The sequence below is a fragment of the Choloepus didactylus genome, chromosome 1 (assembly GCF_015220235.1).
Source record: "Choloepus didactylus isolate mChoDid1 chromosome 1, mChoDid1.pri, whole genome shotgun sequence".
NCBI lineage: Eukaryota > Metazoa > Chordata > Mammalia > Pilosa > Megalonychidae > Choloepus > Choloepus didactylus.
This window is the reverse complement of record NC_051307.1, coordinates 135,768,431-135,795,196: the sequence shown is the minus strand read 5'-3', so window position 1 is coordinate 135,795,196 and position 26,766 is coordinate 135,768,431. Positions and strand designations below refer to the sequence as shown.

Sequence of the window (26,766 nt, the reverse complement as noted above, 5' to 3'; positions counted from 1 at the left end):
GAAGTTGAACTCTTATCTAATGCTGTTTCCTGGGAGTCTTGTAGCCAAAGCCTTTTAAATCAAAGGAATCATCAGGGAGCACAAAAGGTAATCTCTTCCCCTTAAGAGAGAGCGTTGTGTTCTTCCATTAACTGTCTGCCTTAAACATCTGAATGGTTTAAGTAACTGGAGTGCATTATACTCTGGCTCTGTCCTTATTAGGCAGATTGGCATTAAACACACACACATACACACACACGCGCACACACTTGCTCACACAAATACTCCACCATCAGGTCCCTGTGAGAGCGCAGGCTAGATAACGATTTATCATTCATTGCAGTAAATGAGGTCTCTGTTACGAAATGTTCTGACTCCAAAGACAGATATTGCTTCTCTTTTAGAAAAATATCCTTGGCTGGATCCCTGGAACTTTAATTAAAATCCCTATTGCTCTTTAAAAAAAAGAAGTTATTGCATTTCAGAGAGCTTGGATGTAAAACAGCGAGGTCGGAACCAGGAACCATCGCCTACAGGATGGAAGAGACAGTGAGGACAGATCAAAGAGCTGCCTGGGCTGGCCTGACGGGTCCCATGGGGAGAAGCTGCCACTTATTGGGGAACAGCCCATCCACCTCAGGTCCCCAGGTTTAAAGGTAATTATTCAAAGTAGTCACAAATGTTCTTCTATTTGTGCCCTTGTCATTGACTAGACTCTAATGAGCAAAAAATCTAAAAAGATTACCATTACTTCATTATTTAATATATTTTTTTAGTAATTCATGGCACTGTATCTCCCTCATTAGACTGTGAGCAACATGAAGGCAGGTCCAATGTTTGTCTTGCTCCCTGCCATGTCGCTGGCTTACAGCCCAGAACACGGTAGAAGTAGGTGCCCAATAAAACTTGTGGAATGGATGTGGAGGCACTTGGTATTCTTGATACAAGGGCGGTAGGCATGAGTCAGACGTGGCCTCTGTCCTCAAGGAGCTCATAGGCCAATGGGGTAGCAAAGGCAATTGAAACTGGATCATTATAACACAAGTTACTATTTATTGGGTGATTGATGATTTGCCGTTTTTCAGATTTGAATCTTCAAAATAACTACATAAGGTAGGGCTTTGAAAATTTTGTTTGATTTTTGTTGTTGTCATCTGCTTGCTTTATAAAAGACAAGGAAATGGTAGGACAGAATTTAAATGGCTTCTTCAAATATGCACATCTACTAAGTAGAGAATCCTGTCTTCAAACTCAGGTCAGTCTGTCTCTAATATTTCTGCAGTGCTTTGAGTATTGTGCTTTTCCTTATTTCTTTGGGCTTCAAGACCAAGATTTTCTGATTCTGTTAACTTAAAATTAGAGGAGATAGAAAACATCTATTTTCTAGTAGTTATTACATAAGCAGGCTGCTATTTTAGTGGGTCACATGAGTGTTGCCTTTGAAATACCTCGCAAGGTTTGATTCTTCCTGAGTGAGGGATGGTGGAGCTGAGCTCAGAGTAGTCACTGGGGAAAGAGACTGAGGTGGGCCCTTGGCTCTGAGCTGTGCTTGTTTTCACCATGAGTGGGCTTGCAGGACATAGTCATTGGGGGCAGAAAACTTGGCGTCTGAGGATGGTGGGGCCACAGTCTCCTGTTGTATCTCAAGGAGTGTCATGGGATGCTCCTGCACTACCATAGATTTAGGAGTAGAGCCTGGGGCTGCTGTTCTTGTAGTGCTGAGCCCACCCCCTCAGACCCTGTGCACCCATTTGAAGGGGATCTGCTGTGAAGGGAGGGGCTGGGTGGTAACCTGGCTTCTGACTGTGTGACCGCTCTGCTTGGATGTTCCAGGCTGTCACTCACCAGGAAGTCTCCTGGGACTGAAGATGGAGGGAGTTGGCAGACAATGTACTTTTCTCATGCCCCAGATTTTTCACTGATTCCCCCTTGGAGAAGGGCAGAAGGAGTAGCTTGTGAATACTGAGCACCTAGCTCCTCAGGCTGAAGGCTCGTCCCCACCAGAATTGATTTGTTGACTATAGACCTTTAAGCAATAAGATGGTAGAAGTCGGGAATTCGGAGTTCTGACCTCAGGCTTGCCTTGCATGGGTGCCAATGTAGCACAGAACTGGCTTTCTCAGAGAGGGCCTTTGTATATGATTTGGCAGAGGAATCAAGTGCAAAGCCCACCCTGCCCTAGCACTATACAGATAAGTAAACAGAGGCTCAGAGAGGTTGCAGGAAAGAACCAAAAGCTTTGGGTTCACTCTTGCCTTCAAATTCATTCAGAAACATGAAGACCCTGACTCTATTTAACTGTGGGTCTTCCCCATGGTGGGGTGATTGGCAAAGACACAGGCCTTTGGGTCAGCTTGAATAGCCATGTAGCTTGAGTTGGCAGGCAATGGTGGATGGGATGCCCTCCTCTGGATTCCTAGAGGGTTTTGTAATGATCTTCTTGAATTGCTGTTGACCCTATGGAGCATAGGAGGGGACTTAATCAGATTAACCTGGGGAGGGCTTTATTCAAAATCCATGTGCATGCTTTGCTTGCCGCATCCCACCAAAAGTAATCAAAAACGGAAGAAGAGGTGGTGGTGAGCATGGATATTTTTAAGTAATTGTGAGGTGTCCATCCCCTACTGAGCCCCACTGTACTGTCTAACGATGGTAAGCGATCTGAGAGAGGGTCTCATCATAAGTGCCATTGTGTTCCCCATGGCCACTGGTAGAGTATCTTATCAGTAGATATTTGTTCAGTGATTGGATGAAGCAGATAGCAGTGCAGAGATGAGAAAAAAGTCTCCTTGACAGAAAGGACTGGGCACTGGAATGTGAGGAGATTGGAAGCTCCTCAGTCAATACGTGTTTATCGAGCATGCTTAAAGGTGAGGCTGGCATTCTTTGGCAATCTTGCCCTCGACTCTCTATCAGTAAACATAAACACTGCTCCGCCCTTGACCCCAAAAGTTAAAATAATAAATAGCTTAATTGGTCATCATTAATTCCGCTTCAAATTTATAATGGATAAATGTGGCCTTGAAAAGAATTACTCCCACCATCAGCCCAGGCAGTTCATTCCCCAGCCTCCCAAATGTGGGAACGTAGTAAAACAAATAAAATCAGCCTCCCGCCTCCTCCTTCCTATCAATAGCACATTTGCTATTGAGTCCAGGCAAATGGCCATTTGCAAGGTTGGATGAGTAGTTAAGCCACAAAGGCACAATGTAATATGACAACATTCTTCACGGTAATACTGTCCTTCTCCTCATTACATTTGAATATAGATTGCCAGCATGCAATGCCTTCCGAACTCATTCTCTGCTATTTGTGAGGTTTACGAGTTCTTCACACAAGGTGAAGTCCACATGTGCTCCCTAGAAATTATTAGCCTATTTGTAAGCCTAAACAAAAACCACAGCTCTTGCCTCTAAGAACTTAATTTGCCAAGGCTCTTTTCTTTCTATCCTTAATTATGTTTATATTTATACACTTGATTCACCTGCCTGCTCAATGCTCATGTATAACCGTATCTCTTTTGTGTCACTTAATGGTTCAGGGCTTTTCCTTTATACTATCTTTGCTTCAAACTCTACATTTCAATATTGGTACTCAGTTCAGCTTCTGAGTTCTAAAACATTTTTTTCTCCACTTACTTGAAAAGCTGCAAACCAGGCTTTTAACATTTTATCTGGACCAAACAGTAGTGGATTTACCTGAGAAAGAACTCTGTAAGTAAATCTATGCATTTATATGTCTAAAGTGCATTATAAAAAGAAGCAATAAATCCAGTTTTCTACATAAAAGGAATTAGATTTTCCAGTTTACCTCTGCACTGGGATTAATAAAATGTGCAACAAATAGCTGACGGAATGATCCATTTGAAGTTTGTAAAGGCATCTTGGGAAGCTGGCTGGAGTAGCCTTTTTATTTTTTCAAAAATGAAGCCTGTTAATTTTGTGAGTCAGTCTTGTTCCTGGATGACTGTTTTACAATGAGCTGTGAGACTGTTACCTGCCCATTTCTGCATGGCTGAGCAAATTCCCTTGTAAATCCAAGTTTCTCTTCATTTCCATCACTATACGTCTCCAAATTACAGAGAATTCATTCCTCAGCTGGAGCGGTGCCAGAAGTTTCGCATCTAGCTGTCTGTGGGCTGCCTTTTTCTTTCCCCTCTTTGAGGTTTTCTGATGCCTAGAGTGAGCTCAACTCAAAGGTTTCCAGCCTCAGACTCGCCGCACATTCCCCCACAGTCACACCGAGCTCTGTGATTCTGAGGAATATCGTGCGCCAGCATCCAATTCACAGTCTCCTTTTACCTGCAGGTGTTGCAGAAACTTCAAAATGCGTCTGGTAATGTATTTGCTCCTCTAAACATGCCAGTTTGGCATGCATTACACGCAGCTGTTTATTATTTCTTAAAAATCTTTTGAAAAAGATGCATGTTAAAAAATGTCAAAAGGGGTTGTAGAACAGTGTGGGCTTAATTATTGGTCCAGGTGTGTGTGTGTGTGTGTGTGTGTGTGTGTGTCCTTGTTAATGTAGGCATGTGTATATAAATATGCATTATTTATGTAGACATATTTCTGTAAAAGCATCTTTCATTAAAGGAATCTCATTGAAAGCAATACTTTTAAATGTATACCTCGGTTTTCTAATCGGATCTGTAAACATCTTATACATAAGCAGGAAGTATAGGAAAAATACATTTTTCATTCCCATGCAAACGGCATGTTTTAGACGCCTGTTTTAAAAAGCCTCCTTTCTCTCTTAAAAAAAGGTGAGTGTAGAGTGTGTGTGTGTGTGTGTGTGTGTGTGTGTTGGTTTTTGAACATTTGGAGAGAAGAGTTATCTTGCTGCTACACAAGAATTTCTACCCCTTGTTACCTGCCTTCTTAAAACTCAGTAATCATTGAGGGACAGAGATGTGGTTCTGTTTCAGAGTAACCCCAGGGGGACGGTGAGCTGCAGTGTTTGGCAGGCATTTTAGATATTCTAAATACTAGTGCCTGAATAATAAGTAGATGGGAGTAGATTTGCTATAGCTGAATCCTGCTATGTTTTCTGGCTTGTAGAAATCACATTCACACTGTACGTTTAGGATGTGCATGTGTTTACTGAACTCTAGTAAAGCAGGATGAGAGTGTGAGCTCTTAAATCACATAATTTATTTGCCAGTGTTGGGTGCTAGATTCTAAAATTAAGAAATTACTTAGCAATTAATAATACATTCAGCATCCCTCCTCTCATTGGGTGAAATTTACATCCATGAGACCTGTTCTTCCAGTTATAGAGACGCATGATTTAAGGTTCAGACTTAAATGTTATGTCAAGTCCTCAAGCTAGAAAGATGATGGCATACTTTATGTAATACTTAATTTGAAAAACGTGTATGAATATTTTTAACAGAGGTGGTGAGCTAATTATGACTATAATGTGCTGTATGTTTAAGAAAAACATCTTATCTTGATTATTGCTCACCTGTGTAATAAAAACTTGCTTTCTTTTCTTCATATTACAATTCTTTCATTTTGCAGTATATCCTTGTTTTTGAGAGAAAATAATTACTAATTGTTGTGAGGATAGTAAAATAATGTAGCAAGTCAGATAGTATTCACAAACAAACTTAGGTTGAACTAGTCATTTTCTGAGAAATTAAATAAAATAGATTTTTGCAACTGAGTTTTGTAAATGTACAGTGGGTATTGATATTTGAAAATGGGAGCACCTTAAATATTAACTTTTAAGTGGAACAGATTAGGATAGTATTAATGCCATCTAATTGCAGTTCCTCACTGCATTTTAAATGATGTAATACATAGGTTAATTATTTTATATTGGCTTTTATTGATATTTGCTTTATGATATTGATTATAAAACAAACAATTGATTTAGGTTTGCTTTGAATTGGTGAGAATTGTAAACTTCAGTAAAATAGTTTACTGAATTGTAACAATAAAAATGTATATTCTTGGAAGTCAGTGTGAAAAACTACTTTACTTTTTAATGTTCCAGATTTAATGTTTTATCATTTATAGAGCTATGCAATTACAGAGCATTATGTATATTTCAAAAATTATTACAGAACTTTTAATGCTGATTTTATCAACCATGTTCAAATCATAATTACTCAAAGTACAACAGTAAAAATGCATTTCAATATGCAGGAATGGTTCCTTGAAAGGGCATATTATATTAGAAACCATTAAAATCCTGTGTAAGCTATTAACGTTATACTTATGTATTGCTCTATGTATAACTGATTTTTATTTTAGGTGCTATTCATTTCCAATATTAATACACTTAAGATTGTGTCCTATTCAATTTAGGAATCTTGCCTTTGAATGGGGGAAATATCTTGATGAGAGTTTCAGATTGTATGCATAGGATGACTAAAGATTTAGTAATATTTTTTGTATGTATTGCAATATGCATTAATGCGTCTATAAAACATTAAGCTATGTAAAACATTCCTTGCACTCTACCACATTACAAAACACTTTTGTGCTATTTTTGAAGTTGGTTATTCTGTTTGAAGTCAGTTTCATCGGTGTAAAAAGAGGTTTTCTTTTTCTGAGCTTATGTGGCACTCTGTGGTGACAGGAAAACGTTCAGGGCCATTTTGTTGGGAATGTTATATGTATTAAATAGCAAAAGGAAAGAATGCCATGTTTGCCATCTGTCTCTATGATTTCCTACTGGCTTTTAGATGTATTATAAGCCAGACCCTTATTTTATAAAACAGATTTTTATTACCCATGATACCTGAAATGATCATAAAACAGTTCCCCTGTATAATAGTTTCCATATTATATGACTGAGATTGTCTTACCAACCATTTCATTTTTTAAGTCTCATGTAGAGAAAGATGATATAAAAATTATACTTTGTAGACTGACCGTGCATTCACAGCTGAAGACATTCATCCTTTAAGTAAACATTTATTGGGCATCTGCCAAGCAAACTTCTAGCCTTGGGACAAAAAGGCTGGTGGGCGAGGGAAGTTCTTACTTAGAGAAATAAGAGATGCTGTTCTGGCTAATTTGTCATTAACAATTGCTTATGGAAACACAGACACCTGTAATATGGGTTGAGACTTACATTGCTTTTGTTCTAGTTTGAAAGTGTTAGAATCCTTAGGCTTTACCAGTAGATGATGAATGATTACGGTTGGCGGTAGGGAGGCAGACTGGTCGGGGAAGATTCTCTGCAGAAGGTGAGCTCTCAAACAAGCTTTGAAATAGATTATTAACAGGAATTGATGGAAAGGAGAGGAATATACATTTGAACGGATGGAAAAGAAAGAAGGGAAGAGGTAAATCATAGCAGGAGACAACAAGGTGATAGAGAGTAGCCATAGTGGAAGTAACAGGAAATGAAATTGAAAAAGAAAAAGCCACAGGCTTGGGTTTTAAAAGTTTTTAATTCATCTTTATTAGCCTTATTATATCCTGTTGAAAATTCTATGGGAAAGTAAAAAATTCTTCCCTTCCATTATACCGGAAAACCTCTGTAAATTACATTTCAAAATCTATATAATAACATTAATTAACATTTCTTGAGGGCTTACTATAGGCTAGGCACTGTGCTAAGTATTGTAAATGCCTGATCTCATTTAGTCCTCACATACTATTAATATCCCCATTCTACAAATGAAGAAACTGAGATACTCAGAAGTTATGTAACTTGTGTAAGGATGCACATATTCAGAAGGGGCAGAGCTGGGATTTGAACCCTGACTCTGAGACCAGCCTTCTAACCACTCTGCTACAAGGACTCCTCATCTTATCATGTCATCTCTAGCTCTCAGGCCAGGCTGATATGGCCATTTACTTACTGGGGGTATCATTTAGGTCCTTTAGGAAGCAGATGATGAGAGAGAATTTGTACTGCAAGTGGTTTATTGGAGGGTAAAGATAAAGAGGCAAGAAGTGGAATTGGGCAGGGAAAGCCTTCAGACCATGATGCAGCCCTGACAAATCCCATTCAATCCAACAGGGACCTACAGAGCAAAGACTGCCCATTACAGTCCCACTTTGGACAGAAGTAGCCAGGTCTTAGAACCCCTACCATACTTAGTCACTGCCTGGGGGTTCCTGGAAAGAGCATGGCCTTGACTTGAAAGTTGAGGCTGATCTTGAAGCTTCTGTGGCTGTAGACTGTCAGCTAACTGCACTTCTTGCAGCTTAATAGCAAGTTCAAACTTTTTTTGAAGGAAAATAGCAAGTTCTCTTTTGAAGGTGCATATCCTTGGCTGCCAAGGTGGTATCTCTACAAAATATGCCACAGAAACCCAAGATGAAGCAAGTGGGGCACTCATTCACTCTTTGGAGACACTCATTCACTCTTAGGATTATACCAGTGAAGGGTGGGCACCCAAGAGTGAGTACTTCCTTAAATTCTCCACACTAGGTGCTTTGGTTGTCACCTTAGTCTCTAGAATCTCAAATTCAACATGCTTAGAATTTAGTGCATTATCTTCTCCTCAAACCTGCTTCTCCTTCAGTCTTCTCTGTCTTGGGCAAATCCAATACCTGCTTGATAGGTTCTTCCATCTCTAGTCTCTTCACTCCCATCCAGTTCTGTCTCTTCCCTGCCACAGCATCATCTGTGTTAAATGCAACTCTGATCTTATAATTCCTATGTTTAATATCTTTTATTGGCTCTCTATAGCCTGGAGAATAAATTCCAAGCTTCTTTCCATGGCATGAAAGACCCTGTATGATCTGACTGTATAAACAATCCAGAGCCAAGCCTGGAGGAATTTCAATACTATAGCTGAGGAATAGCAGAAGTGTTTATTTTTATCTATAGAATAGATTATATATAATTCTGGGATTGAAGGATGGGTAGAAATAGCATATGTGGAGTTGTTAAGAAGGTCTTCTATGGGGAAGAAGCAGAATGAGGTGATTTGGAGGGAAGAGAAGAGATGGGCAGCTTGGCTGGAATTTATAGAATATATAGGAGATTAATGGAAGATATGCCTGGAAAAGCAGAGCAGAGCCCTTTCAGAAAGCTGTGGCCATGGGATTTAAGTTTTCCCCTAAAAGTTTTGGAACAGAGAAGTGACATGACCAAAATGTTCTCATGTGACGGTGAATGTGGCTGTGGGATGGATGCTACACTGAATAGAGAGCAGTCAGCCAGCGGAGAGGCTGTTTTGCTAGAACAGGTGAGAGGACATGAGGTCTTGAACTAGGGGTGGAACGAATAGGAAAAAAAAAGGGAGACATATTAGGTAAGTTTGAATGTTAAAGGATGGGGGTGGAGAAAAGTGCATACTCAAAGGGGACTTAAAAATTTGAACTGGGTGATGGGAGGCTGGTGTATGGGAACAGGAATGAACAGGAGGAAGATGATGAGAGTCCAGTAGGTGTCTGCAAATGAGCTATCTCATTTATTTCCCAAATTAAATGATATTCCAATCATCCTCCTCTAATTTTCTTCTCACCTCAGGCACTGCTTATTTGACTCCTCAAGTTTTGCCTGTTTTTTTTTAATTCACTGTCATTTAGACATTTTGACTGTATTCTCTTAAACAAACAAAAGGTTGAGTCATGGAAGACAAAAAAAAATTTATAGGCACAACCATTCTGACAAAATTTAGACTTCTTTATCCAAATTCAACTGTAGAACATCCTTGTTTAGTTCACACAATCTCTAAGAACCAGTTTGAGTGAATTATTATTATAATACTTTACTTTGCAACAGTCGTGTTGGCTTCAGAGAGACCCAGTCCTGGCCAGCAGAGGCTGCAGGACTGACCCATCTTATTGCAGGGCTTTGTTTATATGGTAGATAGAAAAACTGACACTGTTATCGTTAGATGAAGACACCTTCTCATAGAGAAAACCTGAAATTGCCGTCTTCCACTGCCCAGCTAACAAAGGTACAAAGGTAATTCATTAACATAAACAGAAAAAAGACTAAATTTCTTTGCAAACAAAGACTCATCAATGTAGGGTTGTGAAGTATAATTGAAAACCCAATTTTCAGTGAAAAGGAAATAATGGCAAAAACGTAGTGCTAAATAAGCTTTAGGTACAGAAATTAAAAGGGAGTTTTATGTGGATTTGCAATGCAATGTGAGGAGCTCAAAGCAAATATTTAATTGCCCTTAAAACTGAATAAAGTAATGGAAAAATTTGCATATTTTTCCAGGTTGACTTGTTTCACTGTCGAGGGCAGGAGAACACTCATGGTAATATTACATTAGCATCCACAGTACACAAAAAAGAAAACTTTTAACAGATAAACAAATGAACCTCCAAAGGTACATTAAGTACCCAGGTACAAAGATTTCTGCCTAACAAGCTGTAATAAAAAAAATAAGCTCTGGCAACATATTTTTTGTTATTTTTGTGATGATTATAATGTGATCATATGCCCCATTCATAACTAGAGCTGCCAGACCCAGAAATACAGGCTTTGCCTATTCTGACTCCAGAGTATGGAGCTATCATAAGAAGATGAGTGGGAACCCCTTTCTTGGTCCCATATTTAGATATAGGACAGCATGTTTTCCAGATTGTATTACAATACAAAAGGAGGTAAGACACAGAAATGTGAAAAAGAAGGAGTCTGTCTCTGTGGACTTTGGTCATTCTGTGCTTCACCTTCAACCTTCAGGGCAGCCATCTTTATTGGAGACTCTTTCTGCCATTTCTAGGACACCAAAGGAAAGTAAATCCAGTGAAGTAGATGACCAGTTCTCCAGTGCGCTGGCTCTTGCAGCCTCAGTTCTGGCTTTGTTCTGGCAGTGCAGTTTGGGAGATCCAAACTGGTGAGAGATCTGCCCTTTCTAGAAAAATTCTCTAAATAGAAATCCTATGGAGATTTTAATCCTTACTAGGAAAGGCCTGGTTTGGTCTACTTCAGGAGTGACTTGAGTTGAAGAAAGATAGGAGCTGGATTCTAAGTCAACTCTGTAGCCTTGGGCAAGTTACTTTACATCTCCTGGCCTCCCCTACCCCTACCATGCAATGGGGAAGATAATATTCACCTGCAGTTCTCCTAGGCCCGCACAGGCTTATGCGTCCTTACCCAATTCTAGTCATCCATTCTCCACCATAGGCCCAGAGTTATCTTTCTAAAATCTGAACCTACCACTCCCTTTCTTAAATATTTCAGATAGCTCCCCATTTTCTGAGGACAAAACATTGCCTATCAGTGTATATAAGATGATGCCTTCATAACTTCCAGATTCAATTCTGACTACTCCCCTCCTTTTCCCTTATGCTCTGGCTATTCTGAATCACTTTCTGTTTCACAGGCATGCTATGTTTTCTCATGACCCTAAACAATGGCTCAGCTTTCCTGTGCTAAGCACATTATTTAATCTTCATGACAGACTAATGAGGTGGGTACTATTGATTACCACCCATCTTACAGATTAGGAAACTGGCTAGAGAGGTTCAGTAACTAGTTTGAGGCCACACACTGAGTAAGCAGCAGAGCTGGATTTGAACCCAGAGCCTGAGCTCTTATGCATTGCACTGGGCATGGTGGATATGAGCAGAAGCAGTGACTAGTTGAACTTTTCCCACCAGAAGCCTCACCTTCCTCTTGCTGCCTTTCTTATCTACCTTGAGTCCTTAACCTTTACTATACATGGTAAGGAAACAGAGTTGTACATTCAGGAACCAGTACCAAATCTATTTTTTTTTTTTTTTTTTGGAGGACTGATACTGAATTGCCCACTGGGATTGAAAATATGTTGCTACATAGTCTAGTGAGGTATGTCCCTGCAATGTGGGATTCTACCTGCTCATCCTTACTCTTCTTAAATGGGCTTTGTTGATATTTGGAATTGGGAGCCTTCATTCTACCTTCAATTTTGGTCCACGTTGAACAATTTGAGCTCACACTTTATGGGCAGTGGCAAATTTCCACCATAGGGCTACATGAGTGTGAGTAACTCTTCATGCACATTAACAAATACCATATACCAGCTAACTATACAGAACTCTGATGAAGGAAGAATTAGGTGTGATGTGGCTCTCTGGTAAGCTCAGACAACCCCATTTAGCCTTTTTATACATCTCATTCTGAAGTTTTAGTTTCCCTATCTATAAAATGGGTATATGACAACTAGCTCCTATAAAGAAGCACAGTGTAGAATAAGTGCAAGCGTTGGAATCAGGCATGCTTGGGTACAAATCCTCCCTCTGTTACTATGGTAACCTCTCAACATCCCCGTGGAATGGAATAATACATCTTTGTATTGTGAGGATTAAAGATGGTGCATATTACGTTCCTGTCTTAGAGTAGGTGTTTAATAAATGTGCCTAGCACATTAGGAGAACAGAGGCAAGATGGCTTGAGTGGTTACAAGCAGCTGATTCTGGACCCAAACTTCTTATGCTCAAATCCCAACCTTGGGATATTTACTGAACTTCTCTGTGCCTTAGTTCTCTCTTCTGTGAAATGGGAATGAAAAAATACCTTCCTCATAGGAGTGTTAGGAGAACTATGTGAGTTAATATATGTAAAGCACTTAGAACAGTACCTGGCACACAGAAAGCACTCCAAAAGCATAAAACCCCTTTTTATTAGATTCAGTTCACTTCAACTTTGTTTCTTCTCCAGAGTGAGAGGCCTGGCAATTCACAGCACACTGAAGGACAGGCATTTCCAGTTTCTTAATGTCTAAACCTAATAATATTGATTTTTGTCTACCTGTAATCATAGAATTATTTATTTTAATCCAGTGAATCATTGATATCATACACCTCAGTTTAATATTTTCTTGTACATATTTCTTGTTGGCAAAGCAGGGCTCTCACATACCAATTGTGGGGGAAGAATAAATTAGTGCAACCATCTTTAGACGGCAATTTGCTTTATCTATCAACATTTTAAATGCACATCTTTTTTGACCTATCAGTTTTATTTTTAAGAATTTTCCTACAGATGTGCTCACATGACTGAGCAAATACATGTGGTGAGGATGTTAGCTGCAGCACTGTTTGTGATAATTAAAAAACTGGGAACAGCTAAATATCCATCCCAGGGAAAATACTTAAATAACTTGTAGTGTATTCATGCTCTGGAATACTGTGTGGGAGGTTAAAACATGTTAAAGCTCCATATGTGAATATGGAAAAATGTGCAAACATACTTTTAGGAGGAAGAAAACATGTTTCGTGGCAGTCTCTGTAGTATGTAGAATGTGTCTTAGTTTGCCAGAGCTGCTGTAACAAATACCATGTACCAGTTGGCTTAAACAACAGGAGTTTATTGGCTCACAGTTTTGGGGGCAAAAAGTTCAACATCAGGGTGTCATCAGGATCTTGCTTCCTCCGAAGTCTATAGCATTCTGGTGGTGGCTTGCCAGCAATCTGTAACTCAGTCTCTGCCTCTGTCACATGCTGTCTGTCCCCACCTGTCTCCTGCTGCGTCCAAATTTCCTCTGCTTACAAGGACTCAGTCATGTTGGATTAAGGCCCACTCTGATTCAATTTGGTCTCATCTGAGCTAATAGGATCTTTGAAGATCCTCTTTACAAATGAGTTCACATTCAGAGAATTGGGGGTTGGGAGTTGAACATGTTTTTGTAGGGGACATGATTCAATCCATAACAATATGAATAATGTTTGTGTTTATAAAAAGAATAGACCTAGATACACATTTTCATCAATTTGCTTGTATAATCTTAAAAAATATTAAAATATATATGAGAAATTGTCAGTAGTCATTACAAATGGGAAGTGGAAATATGCACTGAGTGGATACTTTATCTTTCACTTTATGCATACCACTTGAATTTTTTAACAAAGGCATATATTGCTTTTACAATTTAAAAAAGCTATTAAAATGGTCAAGAAAAAACCCTTTATCCCCCATTCCCCCAGGTATTAGTTTTTTAAAAGATTAGTTCTTTATGCAACAATAATATGAAGCCTTGGCATAATATTTTTGAATAATTGAGCCAGATATCATCATCCCAAATTAAAATAGAATGTGTATATGATACACACTGTCAAAGCTCCAATTTGCTCCCAGGGGACAGAAACTTATATGACTAAGGAGATTTCCTAACTCAAGTCACAAGAAGGTCTTAAGTCCTGTGGCAAAAATTCCTGTTGTTCAAAAGTTCATGCACTTGGAGAGGACACATTAAATCAAAGAGCGTTAGATGGGAGAAGGGAACATTGAGTCAGTGACTTTTCCTCAGGACTTACTAAACTGAATGCTAAACATGGGGAAAAACATTACACGTGGGATTTTTTTACATTAAGGCTTCTATGTATTTCTAAAACCCCTCGCTCAATCTTTTGCAAAATGCTACATAAAAGTTACATTGCTTTTCGGTTTTGAGGGTGGAAGTAATTGCATGCAGGGGTCATCAAGATGCTTTGCCCTTTGTATTTTTAAAAGTGCTTACACATACATTGTCTCATTTGATAGCCACAAATGAGGTAGTTAGGGCAAGGTTTATAAAGCTCATTTTCTACATAAGGAGCTGAGGTTTGGAGAGTTTAAGTGGCAAGCTTAAGCAAGTCAGTGTGGAACTGAACAAGAAGACCCAGCTCACCTTGGATACAGCCCGCCAAGGACATGGCTGCATAGCAGAATCACTCCTAGAGTCCTGAAGTTTTAGTAAATTTTTTGGAATCACTTTCACTCTTGTCTAGGAAGATCTAGGAATGGCCAGCTGAACTTTCTCCCTGAATTATAAGTATGTTCACTTAGATGGTTAGGGGACTTCTAATAAAACCCACACAGATATGGGTTCCTGTTTTGACTCTGCCCCTTCCCAGCTATGTAATCTTGGGGAATTGTTTCCATCCCCAAAATGGGGATAGAGAGAGCATTTATCTTCCAGGGTCACTGTTAAGAGTTGAGTTGTAATAAAATACAGTATGAAAGCACTTGGCAGAGTGTGTAGTGCATAGCAAAGAATAGATAGATACCAGCTACAAAAATAATTATTAACATTATTATTAAGTCAGAGTCTGGGTCATTGTGGGAGGCATGGCTCTGATACAGGCTAGAGCATTTGTCCACTCGGAGGCAATGTCCAGGAGCTGCGTTCTGGCGTGGGCTCCCCAGCTTCTTTCCTTTTGAAAGAAATTTTCCTGGAAGCACAGAGAATCTACCAAATGCAGGCAGAAAAGTTGCCTGAACCTTCACCCAGTCTCACTGCATGGGCTTAGGCATCCCTGGCTAGAGCGGGCACTCCCAGCTTGAGACACAGCCCACCAGGTTTTCTGTTTATGACCATCAATAAGTTGGAATAGGTGAGAAGGGCCCAATTGCCTGGAGCTTTTAACAGCTGGAGCAGTCACCTCCCCAATCCACATGGACTGCTGTCTTCAGAGAGCACTCCTAAGATCTTGCCCCAGGAGTTTGTCTTCAGTTTCCTAAATTTCAACTTTGTAAGTCAGATTTTTGGGGGAAATGCTCAGGACACTCAGATTGAATGATGAAGGGCTTTACATGCTACTTAGCTTAAAACTATTTTATTAATTCTTTTAAGTTTTTTTAAGGTTATTTTTCTTTATTACACAACTAATTCATGCTTACTCAAAAAATACACAGAATCATAACAGAAAAAACCAAAAATCTTTAAAAAAGAAGTGTTCATACTTATTTTGGTATATAGCTATTGAGACTTTTAAAAATAAACATTTGTTTTTTTATAAAAATTATAAAGCATTATACACTCAGATTATGACCATTTAAAACCTAACAATATATCATGAACAACTTTCTATGTCAATTAATATTTTTCTCTAACTTTAAATAGTTGCAAAATATTCTACTTGGTGGGCATTCCATAATTTAACTAATCTTCTAATGTTGAAGGCTTAGGTTATTTGTTTCTTGCAAGAAAAATGCTTCTGGAAAAATCTTTGTACAATTCCTCAATTATTCCTTTAAAATAAATTCCTATAAGTGGAATTCATAGGTCAGAAGATAGATGCATTTTTAAGATCTTTGATATGCCAAATTGTCTTCCAGTAAAATTTTACATATTTTGTGCTTATTCTTGGTATGCAGGAATAGTAGTGATTATTTCTGTAAACGACTTTTGTTTATTAGTCGAATACCTTTACAACAGCATGCATTGCTATTTGCTATTCTAAGAATAAAGAGTTTTTCTCATTAACACCAACTTCTATTTTTGTCTTTATGCTCCACAGTATAGCCATAGGATAGTGTGTTAATTAGTTGTATTTGGGAAGTTGGTAATATAATCAGTATAATATGATTAGTTTTTGGTGGAATGTAACAGAAAATGGGGAAATACTTTGGAGGAAATGTTCCAACAAGCACACTTCTCTGGAGCCCATTAATTCCACCCACATATCCTTTTTAAGGTGTGAGAATAAAACAATCAAGGGCATATAAACCCTTCCACTGTGGTTATCGTCACATCAATTTTCTCTAGGGTTGAAAGTAACCCTGCCTGATCCCTTCTGCACCTCGCTAGGCTTCACAGTAGAAACATTAAGATTGGAACCTTTTCAGTAGAAATTACTCTTGATGACACCAGCCCTGCTGTTAGAGTAATTCTTGCTGGAAAGAAAGTATCTGAATTAATGGTCTAATAAACTGAGTTAGTGTTTCATCTTGGCAAAGGATTAATTAGGGGAAGGGAAACTAACATTTATTTGTGATTCTATTTGACAGGCCCTTTATTTTTCCATTATTGCATTTTATACTCCCTAAAAACCTAAGAGATAAGTATTTCTGTAGGCATTTTACAATGAAATCCAGTCAAATAAAGCATCTTGCCTAAGGCCACATATCTGGTGAGCTGCAAAGGTGGGATTTGAACCTGGATTCTTTGCTTCTGGAGCCCGTACTCTTTATACTCCTCCCTCCCATCAGTTAGACAGCAAACCTATTTCTCTTCTAGACTATCCATTGTTCAGTTTGAGTACATTTTAACCAATTAAATTGCAAGCTCCCTCTTAAAAATCAGCATGTCAGGCAGACTTAGAGACTTGATCCACTTACAAACACTGTGTGTATTAAAATGCTTTTGAAGGCCAGGAACAGAAAATCCCATTAAACTGGCTAAACAATGGGTTTATTATCTTATGTAACAAGACATCCAGAGTCAGAGGGGTTCTGGGTGTTTTCAGAGGCTCAATGATGTCATTAAGGACCCAGGTTCTTTCCATCTTGCTGCTCTGCCATCTCAGCTCTGGCTTGTAATTGCCTTTTATGATTGTGTGGTGGCTTCAGGAGCTCTGAGAAAAAAATCTTCATAAAATAACATCCAGAAGCAGAAAAATGGAGGGCTCCTTCTCCCACCTCTATCGTTAAGAGTGAGACAAAGACAAACTTCCCAGCAGACTTACTCTTGTGCCTCATTGCCCAAAGCTGTGCCACGGGTCCTTTCCTAAATCAAACACTGGCAAGAGGAATGGAATTACCACAAGGGGTTTAGGCCAGTCACTTCATGGGGCTGGGGAGAGTGAGCCTGGAAACCACAGCCTGGCCTGCGGCAGGAAGGAGCAACCGACAAATGCCTCCAACACGGCTTTTGAGGATTCTGAGATTTCATTTCACGATTAATTGCATATATATTCAGAGGTTCTTCAATGTGTGGAATGATACTGTTTCTTTTCTAGAGCATTTTATTTTTATAAAACCACCATCTCTAAATGAGCATGTAATTTTTCTCAGTGTGGGCCACCAAGCCCTTCCCATTTCCATCACTTTTTTCTAACGGAATTCTATATTTTTATTCTTTACCCAAATGTTCAATTAAACTTTCCTGCATTGGTGCTCCCTGATACAACTTCTTCAAAGAATGTGGAAAAAATAAGATTTTAATGGAAAAGGTGGATGGACCTAATAGTACCAGTCCAGACACAGCATTTTTTTTTTTTTTTTTGCTGTGAAAGAAAAAGAATGTTGTTTTAATGGTGAACATTAAGTAGAAGAAACATAAATTTCCCATCATGCATAAATCGTCTGATTATCTTTTATTTTGGAAAGTCATTTAGCTCTCATGCTTGTATCAGCAAAATTAAAACAGAAATTGAAGTGAAAGGACATCCATCAATTGCCAAAATTATTAATTCAATAAAACAATTTGGTGATTCAAGGGAGGAAAATCAGTTAAATAATTGTTTTCATTCAGTTGGCTTATTGATTGGATTAAAACAATCAATTTAGTTTAACAAATGTTTATCATTTGAAGATGAAAATGTCACAAGAACCTACCATGTATTAGCACAATAGGATAAGTAAAATAAGCCATAGAGAAACTTACCACCTGCTGGATAAGAGGAGTAAACACCCAATGTTAAAAACATTTATGATAAACTCTTTTATGAGATATAGCAAAATTGTATGATAATTAAAACAAGGATAATAAGTAATGCATTGAGCATTTAATATGGTAAGATACTTGACATACATTAACTCATTTAATTCTCATAAGAACCCTATGAGATAAATTCTTCTATTAGCCCCATCTTACAGATGAAGAATATAAAGTTATAAAAGTGCCTGAAAGGAATGTAGATGGGATGCTGTTAATTCTGCCTTGGAAGGTGGGGGGCAAGTGTTTGGGGAAAGATATGGAGAAAATGTGACTTTCCAGCTAGAACTGAAGGGAGAACCCAGAACAAGGCTTTTCAGTGGGAGAAAATGATGGAAAATGTCTACAAGAGCATCCCTGAAAGACTTTTGTGAGTCTGGAGTGGCTGAAGCACTGTGATGTGGGCATTAGGTGGAGGTGAAGACAAGGCAAATGGTGGCCACACGTCCCAAACTAAGGAGTCAGAACTCTGTCATCTGTCAATGTCTGTCTAAGGTGTCTAAGTGGGAGAGCAACAGTATGAAATATGGTTTTAGGAAATGATTTTGGGACAGAATGGAGAGAATAGATCGTGATAAAAAGAGGCTTGAGAGAAAGTGTGTGTAAGAAGATTATTGCAATGATCCAGGACAGGGACCCATATCTAGGAGAGTGGGAGAGGAGGTGGAGAGGAGAGGAACACCCACAGGATTTGGTGACCACTCAGTGAAGAGTGATGCCATTGATCAAAATGTGAGGGGGATTGGATATTCATGAGCAAAATATGAACCTTGATCTAAACCATATACATTATACAAAAATTAACCTGCAATGGATGATAGACTTGAATGTAAAACATAAAACTATGAAACTTTTAGAAAAAACACAGGAGAAAATCTTTAAGACCTAGGGGTAGCTAAAGAGTTCTTAGACCTGACAGCATAACCATCATCATAAAAGAAAAAATATTAGCAAATTAGAGCTCATCAAAATTAAAAAAATTTGTTCTGCAAAAGTTCTTACCAAGAGGATGAAAAAATTAATGTGAGAGAGAAATGGGTGTACTAGAAAAGATAAATTCAGCTTTGGAAATGTTGAGTTTGAGAAACTGGAGATGACTTATAGAATGTTTGCATCACTATTGTAGCGTTTAAAGATAGATGTTGGAGATGAGGAATGTTGGCAAATCTGGGGGTGTTCTCATGAAAATAGTTATTGAATTCTTTGATGAGATTACCTAGGAAGTGAGAACAAAGCTATAGTAATAAGAAGAAATCATATGTATTGGCTAAGTGCCAGGCATGTGTCAACAACCCCTTTAGATGTGTTACTTATTTGATCCTTGTAACAATCCTATGATGTAGCTTCTACTATTATATCCATTTTACAGATGAGGAAACTAAGGCCTTGAAGGGTTAAGTAACCTTGCCAGGGACACACAGCTGATAATCAGAGGAGATAGCTATGTGACTCCAGAGGTTATGCTGCCTCCACCAGTGGAGAAGAGCCCAGGATAAAATCACAAGGAACATGATCATTTAAAAGTCTGGCAGAAAAGGAAGCTCAAGAAAGTGACAGAAGAGGTAACCCTAATTAGACCCAGTCTGTATCCTGAGCTTTAATGGGGTTTTGTTCTAGTCCTGTCACTCAGGTTTTGGAATGCAACCCAGTGCCTTGTCAAAGGCCAGGACTACTCTCTGTGAGCATGAGGTCGTTGGATGAGTAGCGTGGTTATTATAAACGTGCACTCAATAGAGTTGGTGGATGGGACTCCAGTATGGAGTCAGTGGACCAAGGAAGGTATGTAAGAATGATGGTCAGACTTGCTTGGGGCTGAAAACTGGGAGGGATGCAATGGGTGCCTCCAGTTGAAGGAACTGGAAAGAGAAGGAATGAAGTGAATGAAGGAACTTCACTCATTCTTTCACAGTCAACTGTGAGGAAGCTAAGGCGCAGGGCCTGAAATGAGGTGAGTACTGAGTCCATGCCTGGAGTCTGCGGTGACCTTCCTTTTGAAGGGACTTGGACGGCCACATCCCTCCCTTGAAGGTGCCGACCCAGGCCTGACATGGCCCATTTGTCTGAGTTAGTCTCAGACTTCCCACTAAATCAGCCTGTTGGAAGGAATCGATCAAATTGATCAGTTGTCTGGGCTCATGTGAACATAACATAAAAGCCTCACCAACTTTTAGGAAAAAGGAATAAATGTGGTTTTTTTTGTCCTCTCCTGAGTGTTCTGATTCCCCCCAGTTGTTTTTGTATCATGATTCCTACATGTGTAGCTAAAAACTACATTTCTAAAGTATAGCAAAAAACATCAATTGAGGAACATTCAAAATTATATTAATAATTGATGTTGACACACAGCAATCCTAATGTGAATTTTTCTTAGTGTATTTCTGAAGTAGTATTTCTGACTACTGTCAGCTTTAGAGCTCATCCATTCATCATTGATTTAAAAAATACTCTTGGGATAAATGAATGATTACAGGTTTAGAGCAGAGAAAATGCAAGATGAGCCTCTACTACCAGAAGTCAAGGCCGTTCTCAAAAACAAAATGAGTCATTAAACACACACACACACACACACACACACACGAAGGGGTTCCCACTATCATAATTTGAGACAATTTGAATGTCAAAAAGAATAACAGTACTAAAGGATTACAACTCACTGAATAAAATTTTAAATGTCCAGTGGTTCACAGTGATAAAAAGAAAGAGAGGAAAAAGAGAAAGGAGAGGGCAGAAAACCATTCTTTACAGAATACTAGCTAATAAATGTAGAAGGAATTATGGAAGTAGAAAATCATTAATTTGAAATTTCTAATCAGTCAAAGATTATCAATGGATGCTAAAGCCATTTTTGAGAGCGGAAGATATTCACATAATCTCACATATCACTCACAGATGACTTAAATAATTACAGAGGGGAAAATGTACCTTTACATTGGAGAGATCTGGAGGATAACCCCTTAACAAAGGGATCAAACTTAGCATCACCAATAGCAGGACAACTTGAGATTATCCACTTCCTGTTGTGTTCCAATGAGAAGACTACAATGTCACCTACACAGTACTCTTGACAAAAATGTTAAATCAAAATATAATCGTAAGGAAACAATCAGGCAACTCCAGAATGTGAAACATTTTATAAAATGAGTGGCTGGTATCTTAAAAAAAAACAACAACAAACAAACAAACTAGAGAAACACAATATCCAAGTATACAAGGTAAGCCTTAATTAGATCCTGGACCCCTTCCCATACCTCACTCCATGCAAAGTCTTATAAAAGATATTTTATAGGTAGCAAGGGAAATTTAAATATGATTGCATATACAATAATATTATTGAACTAATGCTATTTTTCTTAGCTGGGGTAGTGGTATTGTGGTCATGTAAAAGAATATGCTTTTTCTTATGGGATATATGCTGAACTATTTGAGGAGGAAGGGTCATGGAGCTCAATTTTCTTTCAAATAACTAATTTTTCAATGGACTTATAATCAGATACAATTGGTTTAGATCTTTATTGGTTATTAATTTGGACTTTCTTCATTTCTCAATCTTATGATGAGATTTCATTTAAAATCCCTCTGTGGTAGTCTGTACTCTGTCGTCCATTTTATCAGCTTAATGGTCTCTTTTCACCTTCATACCTTCTCAGCAATGATGAAACAAATGCATCTCGTCCAGCAGGTGTGGGTTAGCCTGGAAGCCTGCTTGAACCCAACCATTTTATTAGACTCTCATGACAATTTTGCAAGGAGAAGTTAGGTCTTTTCCTTGTTTCTACCTTTTCTCTGAAATTGAATCTAGCTCATTAGTCTCTTAGAGTGTAATCATTTAGAAAAGAGAAAAGGAAGGGACTTTTAGATCATCACTTCCAACCCCTTTTGCTAACTAATTTTTTGAGAATAGATGATGTATATGAAGATTTCATATATTTTTTATCAAGATTTGGCTCCCCGTTTTCCATATAATGCCTCACCTTTGTACAGAAGCCAGAGTGGGCTGCCTTTTGCCTTGTCCTCCATATGGGCCCTTACCACACCTGGGAGGCTGATGGGACAGGGGTCACCCTCCTTTGTTTCCTCATGGAGAGATGGAGGTTAAGAGGAGCCTCTGTTACACTCTTAATTAATGGGTGGGTGATTAGAAAGGGCCCAGGCTTCTTGGTTCTTTGATCAGGACTTTTTCTCCTTTATGTGTTTCTTCTTGGCAATGTCCAAAACCTATGCTCCTGGCTGTTTGTGCAGTGGCACTTCCTTCATTCACAATCATTGATTGAGAATCTGCTGTATGTCCAGGCTAGGACTGGGTAATGGGGACAAAGACAAATAACTTATGATCTCTGATCTTAAACTGCTTTTTGTATGGCAAAAATGTAGACATTAGATATGACAGACATTATAAAAATGAGATATTGTAGAAAAAGAAGCAGACAAGTTGCTCTGAGGTGACTCTGAAGTCTGGAAAGATCTTATTTTTGTAATTCCCTGGAGTTTTCTAGAGAGTCTACTATTTTTTGAACAAGGTTATGTTTCTGTTTACTATTGGAAATTGTTGATGAACCTGAGGATTCCTTTGAAATTGATGATGAACATTGTGATTCTTTTGATTCTAGAATCTAGCATAGGCTTGGAGAAATGTGAAGGGAACAGATATCAGACCACACCTCACACAGTTCCCTCCTTCACCATTGTCTTTCTTTGCACACACACGAAACGGAGAAAGCCAAATGTATTGCCTCTGGAGGGTTCACTGAGGATCAGAGAATGATGGAGATGGGGAGCTCCTAGTGAAAAATAGGAGGATGAGATTAAAGCTGCTAAATGATACCTGATTTCTATTGTGTCTTAACTTCTCGGAACTGTGTTTTGTGAGATGGGATTTAACCTTGGATGAATCGAATCATGAATGATATTTTAAAGGCATCTTCTCTATTACCAACTGTTAGTTGATGTAATTCATTTTCAATATAAGGAGGTATGCCGGTTTGGACGTATTATGTCCCCCAAAATGCATGTTCTTTAATGCAATCTTGTGGGGCATAGGGACTGATTAGGTTGGAATCCTTTGATTGTTTCCATGGAGATGTGACTCAATCAACTGTGCACAAGAACTTTGATTAGACAATTTCCATGGAGGTGTTACCCCACCCATTCAAAGTGGGTCTTAATTAAATCACTGGAGTCCTATAAAAGAGTTCACAGACAGAAGGATCTCAGAGCAGCTGAGGGCGACATTTTAGGAGAAACTGAGAGAGATAGTTTGGAGACAGCCATTGAAAGCAGACATTTACTGACTCTTTGGAGATGCTAGCCCAGAGTTTGCTCTGGAGAAGTGAAGAGAGGACAAAACGACCCAAGGACAACATTTTGAAGAATACACAGGAGCTGAGAGAGGAGCTGAAACACAACTGGGATCAGCAGATGCCAGCCACGTGCCTCCCCAGCAAACAGAGGTTTTCCAGATACCATTGGCCTTCCTTTGGTGAAGGTATACTCATGTTGATGCCTTAATCTGGACATTTTCATGGCCTTCAGACTGTAAATTTGTAACCAAATAAACCTCCTCTATAAAAGCCAATCCATTTCTGGTATTTAGCATAAAGGCAGCATTAGCAAACCAGAACATGAAGGTTGATATTTATCTAATATGTATCAGTACAGCTTTACCAGTTGTTTAAATATTGAAATACTTCCATATCACTTGGTAAGTAACCACACTGTTTACGAGAATCCTCACCTCTACTACTCTCTCGGCATCTTTTCCAGGATTGGCACCCCTATCCTGCCCTCACAATCCAGCATGCAAAAGATTAATGCCTGACACAGCAAGGAAGTGAGTTGCTACATATTCTGAACATCACCCTTTTCTCAGCTGTTGAAATAGTTCCTAAATTCTTGTCAATCAATGAAACAATTTTTCCTTTAAAATACTTTTTATCTTAAAGCTTTGGGAATTGACTTTCCAAGTTTTTAAAACCGTGACATCAAGTGAGAAGTCATAGTCTTAATATTCTCTACTTAAAATAGTAAAGTGTGTATATACACTGTGTTTATTTCGGAGCACTTTATAGAAAAGCTGCTTCCTTTTGAATAAAGAGACCATCAATCAAAAGGAAAGTTTAGATGGAATCAAGCACAGTATAGCCTGCCCTACTGGAGATCCTCCGAGCATGTTAGTAGATCAGCCTGTTGGGAGATAGGCTGCTCTACGTGGGAGAGAAAGTTATTCAGCAGGCATCAGCTTTCATCCTGATGCTTTCTTTATAATAATAGCCTTCTCTAGTTAGTGCCTTTTCTTGACTCTATCTTTGGCAACATGGTCCCTTGTGGTGACCTCCCAGGAGCTGATCTTAGCCGTCCCCCATTATCCTCTCTCTTGGATGAGGGACTTTAGCCACGGACTCAAGATCTTCCAGACTTAGGCCCTCCTTGTTGTCTTTTGGCTTTACCAGGATATAGTCCCAAGTCTTCCCGGGATTAACACTTTCTTAATGCCACGACCCCTTGTCCCTAGCTTGTGTTCAGTTGAATGTGGTATTTTTTAAGTGTAGGAAAGGCTATCCTCATTAAATTATTTTACAGTTAAAGTGAAAATATTTCTATTCATGTCTCCATGAGTGCATGTTTCTGTATACAATTTCATTTATCTACTTTTCATACACAGCAGCTGTGCATTGTTAGCTACGGGGGTATTTGCTTGCCTTTCAGATTCAGAAGAAAGTAATCACAGCTGGCATGAGGTGTGCAAAATGGCTGTCTTTGTATTTTCTCTCACTCTTTCCCTATAATGAATATCATACTAGCAGCCAGTCAAAAGCAATGTTCACCTGAAATGGTTCTTTTTACAAATAAGAAACACGACTTTGAGAGCTGAACATCAGTTGCCAAGCTAATAAGATAATCCCCTTTTCATTTCAAAGTCTATGCTCCAGTCTTAAAACAGAAGTCTCCTCTCTACTCTTTGCAACAATCACTGGATAAAGATTCTGTTATCATAATCCTATTAAAATTATTCACTTTTGCAGTACACCCTGATAATAGTATTTATCCTTCTAAGCTCCTAGGGAGAAGAGTGATAAAAAACAAATAAATAAATGAAAAACAGGTCTATTCAAAATTTCAGGAAAAAGTAGTTGCAGAGAGAGAGAGAGAGAGAGCAGGTGTGTTAAAAGCTTAGGAATGAACAGCAAATGATATCCACGGCAGGAAAGAACAAAAACTAATTCATGTATTAGGGTCCTATTTAACCTCTGAGTGGGAAATATAGTAATTTTCCAGCTGAAATACCTTATCCTGATCACATGTGTTCACACAGGCTAATGTTGGCCAGAGTTTCCTGAGCAATGAACTAGCTACTGATCCTCACCTGTGGAATTTCTAATTCATTACCCTTTATTGGTATGAATGTCTCTGACGTTGCTAACACCCTTTTAAAAAATAAACAGATAATTAGCTTTGACAGGAGATGTGCAAACAGAGCCATGATTAATGGATTGATTCTGCTGAGAATATTAGCTGGTATGTGGTCTTTTAGTTGGTATAGATATTGCACTTTCTTCTCTTCATTTTTATGGGAGTAATTAAAATTCCTGGTGAATTCCAATATTTTTGACTTGTGTGAGGGGATCTCTTTTTTTCTTTTCTTTTCTGAAGAGCCATAGTGGTAGAGTTTAGTTCTCTATACCTGATATGATCATCCTATACTACATTAATTTCATTTATGTAAGCCTACATAAAATGGTTTGCCATTTCCACAGGCTTTCCTCTAATTTTTTTTTTTTTTTTTTTTTTGGTTCAAATCAAAGTGTTATTTCCAAGCATCTCTGTATCTTACTTCTAGCAGTAGAGTTTTCATTTATTTTTATTCCAGAGTTGAAGTTGTTGTGAAATAATGGCCTATTTCAGGTGTGTCTGTGATTTATATATTGAGAAAATACCTATCTTTACTCACAAAGATTCCACTTGGAAGTTATTTACAAATTACTATAAAGTTAATGCTTAATGTTGCTAAGTACCCTCTAAGTTGCAAGATGTGTGCATAAAATTTATATATTTGCAGGAAACCCATAGTGTCCATTTTATATTAAAAAAAATGAGACCCAAGAATTGTTTCTTTTGTAGGTAAATTGACTTGACTTATGCTTCCCCTCTTAGGCACTGACAATATGATTTGATAGACATTTATAAAGCTTCCTGAAATGTGTCATATTCTACTTTCTAGATACATGGTGACTAAATTAAACTCAAAATGGAGTTGTAATAGCTAATGGCTTAATTTAAGAGTGTTTTAGGATCTACAGTCTGCCCTACTGAAGAGTAAACATGTTTTATAGGGTGATTTAGGGCAAAAACTCCAAACTAAAACTTACTCTTTTGAAATAAAATATATATGAAATAAGTTTTGTGCTTTCCTTTTCTGGGCTTGGTTTTGAAATTCCATAATTCTGCAATTTCTCATAGAAGTTTGTCAGGAATCTTCCCATTGCTGACATTTCACCACCCACTTGTCTGGTGTTTTGAAA

General features: G+C 38.4%; 1 protein-coding gene across 1 annotated transcript in view; it reads left to right on the top strand.

Moving 5' to 3' along the window:
- The first annotated feature begins 4,225 nt into the window (after window positions 1–4,225).
- LOC119538676 (IQCJ-SCHIP1 readthrough transcript protein) overlaps window positions 4,226–26,766 on the top strand; it is an 802,368-nt gene continuing 779,827 nt past the window's right edge. The window contains 1 exon segment of the mRNA XM_037841819.1: window positions 4,226–4,314. Coding sequence (XP_037697747.1) covers window positions 4,306–4,314 — 9 coding nt within the window. The 5' untranslated portion in view covers window positions 4,226–4,305.